The 15363-nt window shown below is 36.7% G+C and overlaps 1 protein-coding gene across 1 annotated transcript; it reads right to left on the bottom strand.

Annotated features, from left to right (window-relative positions):
* Positions 1-4864: 4864 nt before the first annotated feature.
* On the bottom strand, positions 4865-13944 carry LOC135719086 (keratin, type I cytoskeletal 19-like). The gene is made up of 11 exons (XM_065241638.1): positions 13649-13944; positions 12665-12793; positions 12291-12373; positions 11762-11918; positions 11502-11663; positions 10990-11115; positions 10393-10613; positions 6224-6313; positions 5890-5966; positions 5719-5811; positions 4865-5504 (listed from the first exon to the last, which is right to left on the bottom strand). The coding sequence occupies exons 1-11, from the start codon at positions 13865-13867 to the stop codon at positions 5398-5400; spliced, it is 1464 nt and encodes a 487-aa protein (XP_065097710.1). The 5' UTR covers positions 13868-13944; the 3' UTR covers positions 4865-5397.
* Positions 13945-15363: the final 1419 nt, after the last annotated feature.

Raw genomic sequence — 15363 nt, 5'->3', positions numbered from 1 at the left:
CTGTCCTGGTCCTATAAAAATGTTATACATAGGCTCAGATTAATCACAAACAAATCTCATTTTCTCATGTTCATGGCTTAAAAAGTAGCAACTACATTTTTACACCCAAGTACATTGTTCATTATAACAAAATTCTGACCCTCAACACATAGGGGTGGTTTGCCAGGCAGGGATTAGCTTAAACCAGGACTAGGCCTTAGTTTAATTAGGAAATATAACTAGTTTTAACAAACATGCCTTACTACAAATATTACTGGCGTGATCACAAATTCCTGTAAAGTTTATGGAACTAACACAGCAACATTTTTAGGGGGGCTGAGAAGAATTTTGGTGGGCTAAAGCTACCCCCTAAAATGGCCTAATAACTCCCCTGGTAACACTTATGGAACCCTCTTCCTTTGTATATTAAATCAGCTACTTCTGTAGATGTTTTAAGTTGAGCTTAAAGTTATGTCTTTTCAGCATGGCTTTTAATTTTGGCTAGAGTTTATAAGCTCCTATCTTGTTGTTTTAATGTTTTTTGTCTTTTTTTGTTCAAATGTCTTCCTGGAAAGCATTTGGACAATGTACCATTGTTTTTTTATTTCCTGTCTTTTGTGTTTTAAATGCATAAATTGTGCATTTGGACACAGTGCACAGATGTTTGCCATGCATCTACTGTAGAGACCAACAGGTATTGACATGAAAACAGACAGCCCAGGACAGCAGTGAATTATGGACCCTTTATTCCCGCAGGTGATAAAATGGCATATAAAAGACCTCAACAAAAGGCAGGGTTATGCTATTGAATACAGAGCTGTCAATCAAATCACAGAAAACACAACGGCACACATTATCACATTATAAACGTGATCACATGTGAATTGAATAAAATTCATGTGGTTTTTCTGTTGCATCTGAACAAACCACAAGACTTCAGAAATGTTTGTTTGACATACAAGGCCAAAGTGAAAATGTTTCTAAGTTGACAGGTGGAAGATTTCCTCTTACGAACAATTAAAAACAAATACTTTAGAAAGACCCTATTGTAAAACAGAACTTTGAATGTAACAAAGGTGCATACACTTGAGATCATTGAAACAAAAGTTAGAAAACATTGACACAGTTCAGATTATACGACCGTTTATAAAATGATCTGTGAATGATGTGATGTGTGATGATATGAGGATACAGGAGTGCAAAATGTCTCCAGAAACCTGGCAGATAGAAAACATGTCATGTTGATGATCTAAAGCACGGTGCATGTAAATATCCACAAGTTTCTGAAGAAGAATAAAGTGAAACTATGACCTAAGACAATTATGTTGCCTGACTGGATCATTACTACCCATCTTTAAAGAAGAATAAAGATATTTTAAAGAGAAAGAAGCAGTAAATTCCCCCAACAACAACAAAAAAGGAAACAACTGACAAAAATTGTTTCTTCAGAAATCTGTGCAACACTGATATCCACTGATATATATTTTGCAAGATATAAACAACACTGTTCTAAAAGCTTATTAAGTTTTTTAGTTCACATTTAGCCTATATTAATTAATATTAATATTTTGTTCAGTGTTAAAAAAAACTGAAACAGGAAGTCATTCTGGACCAGTGTTGTTTACATCTTGCAAAATGGTCTTTACGCTATGATTAACTAGTTCCTGTTATATAGAAAACTAGTTCTAATGTTTTGACCGAATGACTCTATTTTGAATCTGGTTTGCTGTGTTTTAATAGAGTTAGTATATGTAAAAAAAAGTATTTAGCGTTTTGGTAAATACTTGTTAGCAATTTACTAACAAGCTGTAAATTAAAAAAAAAAAACAGCTTATTGACCCATATGCAAATAAATCACAGCTGATTTTTATCTAGAAAACACACTCTTCACTTTCAATTGCATGACCATATACAATACAATAATGAGGACCTCTTTGGATCGATCTTGTGCGGAAAAGGAACAATATACAGCAACACAAAAAAGTAAGATAAATGCCTGCACAAGTCAGTGGAAGATCACCAGGATAAGGTGAGGTTTCCTCCAGTCCCTCCTAAATGTTTGGGATGGTGTATGCCCAGACATCACAACTGAACAATTTCAGGGTAGATAAGAAATGGCAAAGTATTGTTCCCAAGATGCCTTGCCAGAGAAGATATCAGGTGTGATGTGGATGAGAACATGGCCAAAAAGAAAGCTATAGCTATATTGTGTGTGTGTGTGTGTGTGTGTGTGTGTGTGTGTGTGTGTGTGTGTGTGTGTGTGCGTGCGTGCGTGCGTGCGTGCGTGCGTGCGTGCGTGCGTGCGTGCGTGTGCGTGTTAGCAGTTCATGTAATGAACGTAGTGGGACATCTAGTGGCCGTCCTGTGATCATACAGCTGTACAACACACTTGGGTGTCAATTAATTGGGCTGATAACTACAAGTCTGTATAAAGTGTTTGATATTTTATAAAGTATTTTCAGTTGTGTTTAGTTCAAGAAAGAATGACATACATCTGGTATGGCATGAGGATGATAAATTATGTGTAATTTAAGTATTTATAAAGTTTGTAGGCCTAAATAGTAAAACCATAGTTTGTGTCCTGAAACACATAAATAAAAGCCTCCTAATTGCCTTAAAGGGATAGTTCGGCCAAAAATGATATTAAACCCATGATTTACTCACCCCCAAGCTGTCCGAGTTGCATATGTCCATCGTTTTTCAGACAAACACATTTTCGGATATTTTAGAAAATGTTTTAGATCTTTCAGTTGATTAAATGTAATGTTACGGGGTCCACCCATAGTCCACGACCTTCAAGTCCAAAAAAAGTGCGTCCATCCTTCACAAATTAAATCCAAACAGCTCCAGGATGATAAACAAAGGTCTTCTGAGGGTAATCTGTGCTGTGTTGTTGTAGAAATATCCATATTTAAAACTTTATTAATGTAAATAAATACGTTCCGGTAGCGCCACCATCTTAGACTCCTCTGTGTTCACGAGAGAGTATTAGCGTAGTGTACGTACTTTTCTTAGTGACGTATGACAAATTCGGAGGGCGGGGGCACAGAGCAGCAGCAGAGTAACCTCCGTAGGCTGCGTAAGCTCTTATCCTGAATGTGGACGCGACTAAGATGGCGGCGCTACCGGAAGGTATTTATTTGCGTTAATAAAGTTTTAAATATGGATATTTCTACAACAACAACGCATGGATTACCCTCAGAAGACCTTTGTTTATCATCCTGGAGCCGCTTGGATTTATTTTGTGAAGGATGGACGCACTTTTTTTGGACTTGAAGGTCGTGGACTATGGGTGGACCCCGTAACATTACATTTAATCAAATGAAAGATCTAAAACATTTTCTAAAATATTTGAGAATGTGTTTGTCTGAAAAACGATGGACATATGCAACTCGGACAGCTTGGGGGTGAGTAAATCATGGGTTTAATATCGTTTTTGGCCGAACCATCCCTTTAAGTGTCTTGTTCATGTCCACTCAACTGACCATTAATTTTTATACTAATAAGAAATGTTTTTATAGTCTTCTAAATGTAAAAATGGCAAATGCTATAGCAACATTTTTGAAAGTGGGCATACAGCCAAGTTCCCTGCATGCAGCCTGGAGTATTCAAGAATTGCATGATGTCCTTAAATAAACTGATCTTTATTTTTTATTTTTTTTATCAGTGTGAGTGTATTTTGGTCTCTGTGCAGACGCTACAGCTGAAGGATATAGGATCTGAAGGCAGATTGTGTGTATTATCACTGAAAGTCTGACTAGAGTAGATCTTATACATCTGTGTTGTATTTCACTTTTCCTTTTTTATCTGTATATACTTTAGAACTTGTCATAGAATTAAGAATGTTTAGAGTAAACTCTTGCTATATGGTAACACAAATTCATAAGATGACACAAATGAAGTTCTTAATAATAAATTTTTTATTCATTTTACCTACCTTTTTTAAATAAACTTCACTGTATATAACCACATCAACATAAAATGTAATAAAGGAATAACCACTAGGATGACAATTACACTACAGTTCTCACCTATAAATAATGTAAGGGTCAGTGACATGACATTTTGTATCAAGCAGCATTATTTTAAAATTACTTGATTAATTTATGACGTGTCACTTCATTCTATAAAACTTATATAGTTTAAATACATTTTCATAATTTTTTATAATAAATATTAATTTATGTTTTGGTTAAAAATGGTGTTTAAATCATAGAAAATTCAAATACTTTGGCATTGTTTATGTTCAAAACCTCTCCTACAAACACATTTTACAAATATCAGTAGTAATTGGGATGATTGAAAGTCTTCTGTCTAACAATTTCGATGTTTTGAAATGTCAGGGTGGTACAACCAAAAGCATGGGCTTTTTATTAAGAAGTTAACAAGTATAAAGAGTAAACATGATATCACATCATCTAGTGAACTTTATGGTGTTTATGGCTAAATGAAAGGTTTGTAGTTTTGTAGAAAAAAGCCATTTTAATGTATTGGGAAGGCTGGAACACTTTCTGTGTCAGGTACAACCAATGCAAAACTAGAAAAATGCTATTTTATCAAAAACATTTTAATTGTATTTATGAATTTTAAATCATAGTCAAAAGCTTAGACCAGCCTGCAAGTAGAAGTCGGTTAAATGTAAGTCAAAGAGTGCAAATATATGAATGCCCAGAAGAAATAAAAACATAAACCAAATTATTTAATTATTTAGCCAATAATTTAAGTTTTAATAAATACAAGCTAAAGTTGTCAATAATTGTACTTTTTTTAAATGATTGAGTCCTCAAATGTTAAATGGATTTAAAATGTCCAAAGCCACATCAAATAAACAATCAACACAGGGAGCGCATAAACTTGTCTGGCAAATAAAAAAGGAAATCTTGAATAAGATTTTTGAATAAATGTTTATTCAAAAATATGCATTACATTAATTTTTAAAAGATAGAAAAAGTTTTAGGAGCTTGATTTATCATTGACCCATACAACATCAAATTGGTGTATCAGAAATATTTTAATAACCTTTTGTCTTGAGTGTCTTTAGATTCTACATAGTGTCTTCTCTTGATTAGTGTCCATCGGACAAACTTTAGAAGGAAAAATGTAAAAATGGTGGAAAATGTTGTTTCTCTGACTTGTGCATCATAGATCAGCAAAAACTTGTGTCATATTTTGAACTGTTGGTGGCACTAGAGGTTATGATCTAGTGTGGTAACTATTTAGACAGCCCTATCTACGTGCCTAATTTCATAACTTTCCTTAATGCAGAAGAAGAAAAATGTATGATTTTAATAGGAAGGAAAACTAACCATTTACATGTTTATTATGCTATTAACTGACACAGAATTAATTCAGCTTTATTCTTCGTCCTTTAACATTTGGTTACTGTAGTTTTAAACAAGATTACATTTGATGATCTTGTCAGTTGACGTCCTCGATGTTCTCGTCTATAACAGTCCTAACAATTTCACCATTTATCACTTCCTCCGCATATCTTTTGATTCGGCGCTGAATCTGAGGAGTATGCACTGCAAGGGTTTAAAAAACATATTTATTAATGTTCGTTTATGGTAAATGGACTGCATTTATATAGCGCTTTTAACATAACCTTCCGGGTTGTAGACAACCTACATGAACCACTAGGCCACTGCCGCCTATATTTATACTCTGTAGTTTTGGATAGATGATGATAGATTGGCTGAATTAAAAAATTAAAGGAAAAATGACTTTTACTTCACTCACCTTCCACTTTCTTTATCTCTTCCTTTTTCTCTTCCTTTATCTCTTTCTTGATCTCTTTCTTGATCTCTTCCTTTATCCCTTTTCTTTTGTTCGCTGTTTCGAACATGAAAGATACAGACGTGTTAGATAAATGAAAGGATTAAAGGTAGGATAAATTTTCACTTTACTCACAATCTTCTTCCTCTGATGTTTTGTTCACTGATTTTGCCTCTGTTGCAATCTTGGTGGAGTCAGCTGTATTGACGGTCCTTCACAACAAAAACAAACTCACATTACTGATTTATCAACTGGCATTTACACTAAAGGAATATTTTATTTAAAACTGTATTTTTAACCCATGCCCTTTAAAACCTGTAAGAAGGTTGTATTAATGTTGAACACAGTTGGGGAATTTAAATCTAGGGTGGGCAGTTTTGTAATGCCTAAAAAATAAGAGGGGACGATCCAACCGTCTTCACACATCTCTCCATACACGTGAACACACACACAGTCAGTCTGCACTCACCCTTTAGAAGAAGAAGAAGAATTGGAAGCAGCTGATGATCTTGAAAATCCATTCGCCAAAGATGAGGATCCTCCAGTTTTTCCCCTACCCCTTTGAAAACATAACATCATTTTCATTTTACACTGATTCATAACGGTACGTAAACAACAAAATGTATAATCGAAATATAACAAAATATAACAAAACTCAAACTATGTAAACCTGTCCAAAAGAAAAACTGCAACCATGGCGTCATTTTTCAGACCCTTTGAGTCTCGCAGTTACTGCTTTCAATGTTTAACCTTTTATAATTCCCCTCTGGTGTTTCTTCTTGTTTGTTGTTGTTGTTGTTGTGCAAGTATTTTTTCTATTGTTACAAATGGGAACATGATGCAATTTTGTAAGTTCTTTAAAACTGTTGAATAAAAAAGGAGTCTCGCAGTTGTCTCCAGCAACACCAATGTTAACTCTCGTTTTAGCTCGCGCTTGTTCAAGACGCTTCTTTGTCGTAGCAATTTCCAAGATTGTCTTTCTTTTACCCTTTTTTACTGTGATGGGTGGTGCAGGTACTGGTGTTGGTGCAGGTGTAGTTTTGAATGGTGGCTCCTGTTTGCATTCTTGTTTAATAACAATCATACATGGCGTTTCCTCTTCTTCTTGTTTACTGCACACCATTTCTTTTTCGTATTCTTGTTTAATGGCGATCATGCTGGTATTTCTTTTTTTTTAATGTGATCTTTATTTTTTGCAATGATTCTCCTCTTCTTTTTTCATGTTTGGAGGTTGGCAAACGGTTCTGGCTAGACGGGCTACAGCCACAGCCTAACCCCCCAGTCACATTAGCTGCAAGAGACAGAGCGACAGGCTACCATTCATTTTCAATGGGAGTGGCCATTTGCCAGCGACGAGCTCGCCGCTGCGCGAGCAAGGTGGGGCCAAAATAGACAAGAAGGCTATCTTATGCAAATGCTGAGCGATGCGACAAAGCGACTGCCAATCGGAGTGAAGGGGCAGCGTGACATTGGTCTGTGGCCGAGTCAAAGAAAATAATTCAAGATGGCGGAAAATGTGTGTCCTGTATTTATCTGATAAGTGTGGCATTTTACCTCATATATTTTGTTACTTTTATCGAAAAAAATAAAAACTTTTGTTTTTGTAACTTAACAATACCTCTAAAGTGACTTTTGATACCGCTTTTAGATACTAGCCAAGGAACGCCCAACCCAGTCTCACCCCATGGCGTCAATATTTGACGACACTTGACCATGCGTCAATATGTTGACGCGGAGGGTATACCTTTCGCGTCATTTTTTGACGAACTGGGGACTTCAATACTATTAAGTCCGTTGCATTCTCTTTCCTATTTTCTTACCATTTTCGCGTTTAGGGTTAGATTTACATAATGACATCCCTACCCAAACCTAACTCTAACCCCAACGCCAGGTGACAACTGTTTAATTTCGCGTACCTAACTCTAACCCCAACGCCAGGTGACAACTGTTCAATTTCGCGTACACTGTTTAATTTTGCGTAATCTAACCCTAAACCGACGCGAAAATGGTAATAAAATAGGAAAGAGAATGCAACGGACGTAATAGTATTGAAGTCCCCAGTTCGTCAAAAAATGACGCGAAAGGTATACCCTCCGCGTCAACATATTGACGCATGGTCAAGTGTCGTCAAATATTGACGCCATGGGGTGAGACTGTGTTAGCAAGTGCGTGTCGCTCATTGTCGCTCACTTTTGTAGCTAATGTGACTGTAGGGTCATGCTGCTCTTATGCTGCGTTTATACCAACCGCGTTTCAAGCATCAATATCGCGTGTCCCGCGCCTAGTTTGCCGCTTGAACAGTTTGAATGCATTCACGCGTCTAGAGCGAAGTAGACGCACGGAAAAGGCAAGCATTTGACGCACGTCAGAGGCAAAATCCGCTTCTTGTGGGAGGGGCAAGTGCTATGCGGTTGTCTGTTTGCAAGATGACTGATGTTGATTGTGCATTTATCGAGAGAGTTACCGGTTTGTATTTCGTCACCTTACTATAGGGGAAAATAAACGGCGCGGGTCGATAAACATCACGTGACTCAAAAGTGAAATGTGTATTACAACTTACCAGGTTGCCCGATGTCCTCACTGACACTCTTCCAAGCGAGGTCCTTTTTATTCCTGTCTTTATAGAAATAAGAACTTGTGTCGTATAGCTCCGGGTGACTGCTTACGGACAATACCAAGCCTTCATGCTGTATGAGTGACTCCGGGCAGCAGCAAGCAGGCTCCTGATTGGTTAATGTGGCGCAAAATTCCGCCAAAGTTAAAAATTTTAAACTCGGGTCTTTATAGAAATAAGAACTTGTGTCGTATAGCTCCGGGTGACTGCTTACGGACAATACCAAGCCTTCATGCTGTATGAGTGACTCCGGGCAGCAGCAAGCAGGCTCCTGATTGGTTAATGTGGCGCAAAATTCCGCCAAAGTTAAAAATTTTAAACTCGGGTGTCAGCCGCAAATTCACGTCAAACACAAGATGCACAAAAAACACAATTCGCGCATATCCATGTATCGCGCCAGGCGCTCAATAAGGCAGAATTGCGACTTCCGCAAGACCTCCAGATGCGCGTCAACGCATCTTCACATTGACTTAACATTGAAATCACTCGCGCTTCACGCCTCTACCGTGGCTGGTGTAAACGCAGCATAAACCAAATGTTGGGGTAATGCTGCATTTACACCAACCACGGTAGAGGCAGATGGCGCGAATTGAGCGTATGGCGCGGAACTCGCGAATGGTGCTTTTTGCGTTTGACGCGAGTTGAAAAATTTGAACTTTGGCGGATTTTCGTGCCGCGTTAACCAATCAGGAGCCTGCTTGCTGCTGTGGCGGCAGCCCCACCCGGAATCAATCATTCAGCATGAAGGATTGATATTGTCCGCAAGCAGTCACCCAGAGCTATACGACACATGTTCTTATTTCTATAGGGACAGGAATAAAAAGGACCCCGCTTGTAAGAGTGTCAGTGAGGACATCGGGCAACCTGGTAAGTTGTAATACACATTTCACTTTTGAGTTACGTGACGTTTATCGACTCGCACCGTTTATTTTCTCCCAATAGTAAGGTGACGAAATACAAACCGGTAACTCTCTCGATAAATGCACAATCAACATCAGCCATCTTGCAAACAGACAACCCGATAGCACTTGCCCTTCCCACAAGAAGCGGATTTTGCCTCTGATGCGTGTCAAATGCTTGCTTTATCCACACGTCTACTTCGCTCTTGACGCGCGAATGCATTCAAACTTTTCATGCGACAAACTAGGTGCGGTAGACACGATTTTGACGCCTGAAACAAGCGGTTGGTGTGAACGCAGCATTAGGGGTTGGATTGGTGTAAAAACAGCGCTCATCCGGTGAGATTTCACGAGATTATGGCCGTAGCTGTATCCCTTCTAGCCACAACATTGCCAAACCAGAGTTCTTCTTCTTGACAACCAGCTTATTGGTACATTACCGCCACCTTCTGGGTGTGGATCGGATTACAGGTTTTCAAACTCGTATCCCATTCCTTCTCTTCCTCACTACACATGTCCAGCATCATAATTTTGCTAATATTAATGCTTAATACTATGCCCTAAAGTATATACTGTTTTTGTTATAAAAGCATCCATCAAAACTTTTTTATTCTCCAAACAATCACAATTTGTTTTGTTCTGCTTTTATATTATCCACTATAAATATTTAGACCAAATGCAATATTTAGACTATACAGATATGTTTGAACTTTTAAAACCCCATTATTTATTGCCATCAGAGAGACTTTTAACCAGCATAAAAAAATGTTTATGAATATGTTGTTTATGCCTACCCTAGCATACCATAGTGCTTTAAATCAGGAGTGTGCATTTCTGGTCCTGGAGGGCGGGGCACTGTCCCGCAAAGTTTAGCTCCAACCCTATTCAAACACACATATTTTTCATATGTGTGTGATTAGGGTTGGAGCCAAACTTTGCAGGACAGTGGCCCTCCATGCCCACCCCTGATTTAAGTCATTCATTCATTCATTAACAGATAAATTGTAAATATAAGCTGTAATTGTGTAAATAAATTAAAACCGCATAAAGCTTTAGAACGAGGGTGAGTAAATAATGATGCCAATATCATTTTGGGGTAACTTTTGCAGTCAGTGTCCTACGTACGATTGTGTTTCTCCCTCCAGCAGCCTCCTGTACTCCGCAATCTCCATCTCAAGCCTCATCTTAAGGTTCAGCAGAAGATCATACTCAGAGGCCTGGACCTGTATGTCATGTGTAAGTACACTTAGATTCTGCTCCATGAAGTTTATTTTCATTTGCAGCCCATTCAGCTGGTTTGAAAAGCGTATGCCCACTTCAGACAGATTCTGCTCCAGCTGATGATTCTGTGGCCAGTGAATACATGACAAGGTTAATAAAAGAGAGATAATACATTAAAATATTCATAACAAATGTATATTTTAACATAAATATATATTTATTTGGACATGAGACTATCGACATCTATCGCTATCTGTAAAAATGTATCTGTTGGGTCAAATCTAAACATTTGGGTTAATTTACCTGTTTTGACCCAATGCCCGGTTGAAAATAATCCAGCATTATATATATATATATATATATATATATATATATATATATATATATATATATATATATATATATATATATATATATGTTATAATTCACATTATTGTAAATTTTACTTTAGATCCTATTGATGAGAGTAATGATATTAGAAGTGAACGAGCGGGTTAATACCGATGATTGAAGTCCTTGTAATTCGAACTCAAGGCTTTGAAGAATTTTCCTAAGATCAGTGAGTTCGGTCTGAGATGTCTTGATTTCAGTAACGCTGCTGGTCACCGCAGTCTGCAACTCTTTCACCTTTAAAAATAAAACAGCAACACCCGATAAGCTATAATTAAAAAAGCATGTCCAGTCTGTCCAGTCAATATCTGTGAAAAGTCCTGTAATATAGTCTGTTAGTCTGTCTATACTGAACATATAGGAAGTCCAATATCTAAGCCAGACAAAAACAACAAACATGACAATCTTGACAGCAGATAGCTTCCAAATATTGAATCTGTTGTTTTGAAGCAAGACATTTGTTATCCGTTTAATTATTCAAAGATTTCCTTGAAATGTCATAGATAATGAATTTCATTCCTCTTGCATAACAGCGTGCCCAGCTGACCTTTAGGACAAAGTAAATAAAAGTCTAAACATGTTTTTTCTTTAGTGAAAGACATGAACCTGTCCTACTGGCTCACCTTGCCCTGGTACCATTTTTCAGACTCCTTGCGAGAATTCTCAATGAGGGCCTCGTATTGCTCCCTCATCTCCTGTAGCATGCTTTCAAGGTCGAAGTTAGCTGCGCAGTCCATCTCCACATTAACACCTCCGCTTTGCTGCTCTCGCGCCAAAAGCAGATCCTGTGAGATAGAGAAGAGGGAAAAGCGATTGTGTGTTGGATGCATTGAAGCCACAGATGGGTAGATGGACAGAGGGATGAACGAAACGGTTGAGTGACCTGTTCGTGGTTGCTCTTGAGAAACTGCAGCTCGTCATTCAGCCCATTGAGCTGCATACCCAGGTTTTCAGTGGACATTTTGATCTCCCCAAAATAATTTCGCAGTTGAGCTAAATCTGCTTCCACTGTCATACGCATGTTCATCTCATTCTCATACCTGCAGAGCCATGATGTGATCATGTGAAAGAAGATCAAACGCAACAATGCAATTTTAAAATCTACAGTAATATTCATAATATTAAAATTAATATTATAACCATCAGTAATATTGATGAAATAACCAAAATGTTTGTCACAAAAACATCACAAAATTCGAGAAATATCAAATGCTTTCAAAAGTTTAAATAGTGCATTGTCAGAAAAAAGATACAAAAGTTGTCACTTGCACAGTACCTTTTAAAAAGGTCATGTATTTACCATTTTGGCAGATTTGTTCCTTTTAAGGTAAAAGTACTGCCCGGTGAAAAATTTTGTACCTTTTTGAACCTTTTTTCTACAAGTGTGTTTGTAAGCATGCACGTGCACGCACTTAAACTTGAAATCATCAGCTGCAAGCTTGGAGTTGTCCACCTGTAGGGTGAGTTCAGCATTCTGCACAGTAGCTCTTTGAATCTATCAGGACAAAATGTGCATATATAGTTAACAAGGACATTTTCTGTTTACCTCATTATATTCTCAAAATAATACTTGGCTGCCAGCTGCTCTCCACCCCTGAGCTCATCTATTGTATAATAATGACATCTTTGCATACAATGTTGAAAATGTACCCGGTACACTTCTGTAAATGTGGTTTGTGCTATTTAAAACACAGAATGCTATGCTTGTAGCTGACAGCTTCAAAGCAAGGCATTTCATTTATTTCAAGGGTGTGGCTTGGCTGATGGTGATTGACTGCAGGGTTACCTGTGTATAGAGATCTGAGATGATTTTGAAGTAACCACTGTAGTCTTTGCCCTGCGTTGGGAGCTTGTTTTCATAAAATGCCTTAATTTGCATTTCCAGTTGTCTGTTGGCCTGCTCAAGAAAGCGCACCTAAAGCAAAAAAAATATAAATTAAAAAAAGACAAATGGGAAGAAGAAAACAGAAATTTAAATCAGAGCAATTTTGACCCTGCATGTAAAACCTCAGCTAAAGTTACAGTATAACAGTGATTAAAGGTTTGTCTATTTACTGCCTTATTAAACATTTTTATTGAACTATTACAAATCATTTTAAGAACATGTTTCACAAAAATAAGAAATCTTTATCCAGAATGTTTAAGGAATCTTTAAAGAATGTTAAAATGCATTGCAACTGTACTAAAATTAAAACCCCTAAGAAAAATGTGTGTGATAAGAAACATGAACAATGTAAGTGTTGTTGATAATAAAAATTTTCCCTTTAAATACTCTATTTATCCCAGACAGAGACAACCAGTCTATATTTATTTTTATAGCAATTTTGTAATCATTCTGCAATTTGAAGTTAAAATTATGAATGACAATGTAAAAAGTCAGTCAATGCAGCACTGTAAAAAATGTTTTACCTGGTTGCCTTAAAATTGAGTTAATTAAACTTAAATATATTTATATTTTTATATATATTTATATATATATATATATATATATATATATATATTTACGTTTTAAAACCATTTTTCATGCTGCAATTAGATATATAATTTTTATTAATAATTAATCATACTTTTTCTAATAATTATAATTTTTATTTTACTGTATTAGTAATTAAAAATACACTGTAAATAGCAATTAATGAAATGTTGGATGGTCAAAAATATATAAGTTAAACCAATATTCTTGTTTGGGCTTAGTTGAGAAGATTTTAGGTCTGCATAAATCTATTTTTAAGACTTTTAATTCATTTATTTTTAATATTAAGTATGTTACCTGCTCCAGGTAAGATGCCAGACGCTCATTGAGATTCTGCATATCTTGCTTCTCATTCCCGGACACTCCAACCTCATAAGCAGGCATCCCAGATTTGGAGGCGAAGGGATCAAATCCAAAATTTGAACTCCCCAATGCGTTCATGCCCCTGGAGGAACTCATCTGGCGGTTTGATCCGAATGATACCCGTGAGCTCTTACTGCTGTAAGCGGGGAACATGGTTAATCGGTGTGAGAAGATACCTGTGTACTTGCAAGTAAAGATGCTTCAGTTCAAAGCTGTCGTCTAAACGAATCGTTGGACGTTGTCTTATATAGGCCTTAGCAATGGGTAAAAAATCATTTGTCACATCCCACATACTGTAAGATTGTAAAAACCACTAAGTACATGGAATGTGATCACAGACCTGTCTGTTCTCATGTGCAAACTTATTGACTCCAAAACCTGTCTGTCACGCACCTCTGCCAAACCCCTGTAAAATGATTAGCAGCTTTGAAAATGATTACACCTGCAACTATTTTTTTATGGGATTAACTTATATTGTTTGCATTAATCCAGTAAACACAGGCCCTGATTAACTTGTGTGGATAAACTTGTGTACGGATTAACCAGTTCTCGTAATGAATATTGCAAAAGATGCTGGAATGGCCTTGTGGTTTTATAAGGGTAATAAACCATATTTATAGGTTTTACTACAGTTGAAACACTGGTAATCAAAACACCATAAAAAAATAAAACATTGTCATTACACTCATGTGAAATAACTTCAGGGCAAGACTTAATTAAAAACTAATCTTCATTTTCAAAATTCCTCTTCTTTTTTGAAAAAATGCAGCATTTTCCAGATTCTGTGTATGTAAACTTTTGATCGCAAATGTATTTCTATACGGAATGATGGTTTTACAATGTACTACATGTTCTTTTGCTCAAAAACATGATGTCTTCATGTCAGACCTAAGAGCTGTAGTTCCAACCACACGAGTTTGCGAATGTTTGTTGGTTTCTGGAAACACCCGAAACATTGTAACTGTCAGAACTTGCAACCATAATTGCTTTTGGGAAACACATCCCTAATTGGCTTTACAGCTTATTATTTGCCTATAAACTGTTATTTTAATACAAGATAATATGTTATACTTTTTATGTGTATATATAGCTTATATGTTGTTTTTTTTAAGTTATGCATTTTATATATTTAAAGACTATACAAATTTAAATAGTGAGTGAGATCAGTGTTAATATTGTAAGCAAAACTTCTTTATATATCCACAGTTCTAGATCCTTCAGTTTCCCATTTTGAATGAAAAAATCCAGACTACTGCTGGTATGTGAGAGTTATGCAAATGTATACCACATGCATATTAGTTAGCCATTGTCATTTGTCTTTACAGAGTTTTCAACTTTTAACGCAGACACAGGTGACGTGATGCAATATTTTCGCTAGTTGTTTGATGTCAGTTTGGTGTTTTACAACTGTACCCACCTCCATCTGTCAGTGGACTATTAACTTAGCAGCTAAGAAAGCAGGGAAAGTTTACATCCATCACCTGCACTTTCAGAATTGGTGCCCCACAAGGTTGTGTGTTCTGTCCGCTACTCTTCTCCATTCATTATAAATATACTTCAATGTTTTTATTGGTTTAATACTATCTGGAGCAGTCAAATAATAGTAACTTATTCTACACTCCTTAACCCTACCACTAATGGCGCTTTTC

The sequence above is a fragment of the Paramisgurnus dabryanus genome, chromosome 14 (genome assembly GCF_030506205.2).
Source record: "Paramisgurnus dabryanus chromosome 14, PD_genome_1.1, whole genome shotgun sequence".
In the NCBI taxonomy this organism is placed as follows: Eukaryota; Metazoa; Chordata; class Actinopteri; order Cypriniformes; family Cobitidae; genus Paramisgurnus; species Paramisgurnus dabryanus.
This window is presented reverse-complemented; position numbering and strand designations above follow the sequence as displayed.

What these genes read in the sequence shown, in the direction of transcription:
- LOC135719086 (XM_065241638.1), bottom strand. Translation starts at nt 13,867, where the DNA reads ATGTTCCCCGCTTACAGCAGTAAGAGCTCACGGGTATCATTCGGATCA. An exon ending in TCTCAGATCTCTATACACAG is followed by an intron (nt 12,374 to 12,664) that starts GTAACCCTGCAG and finishes TTGTCCTGATAG; the next exon opens with ATTCAAAGAGCTACTGTGCA. An exon ending in TCTTCTTCTTCTTCTAAAGG is followed by an intron (nt 5,967 to 6,223) that starts GTGAGTGCAGAC and finishes TTTGTTGTGAAG; the next exon opens with GACCGTCAATACAGCTGACT.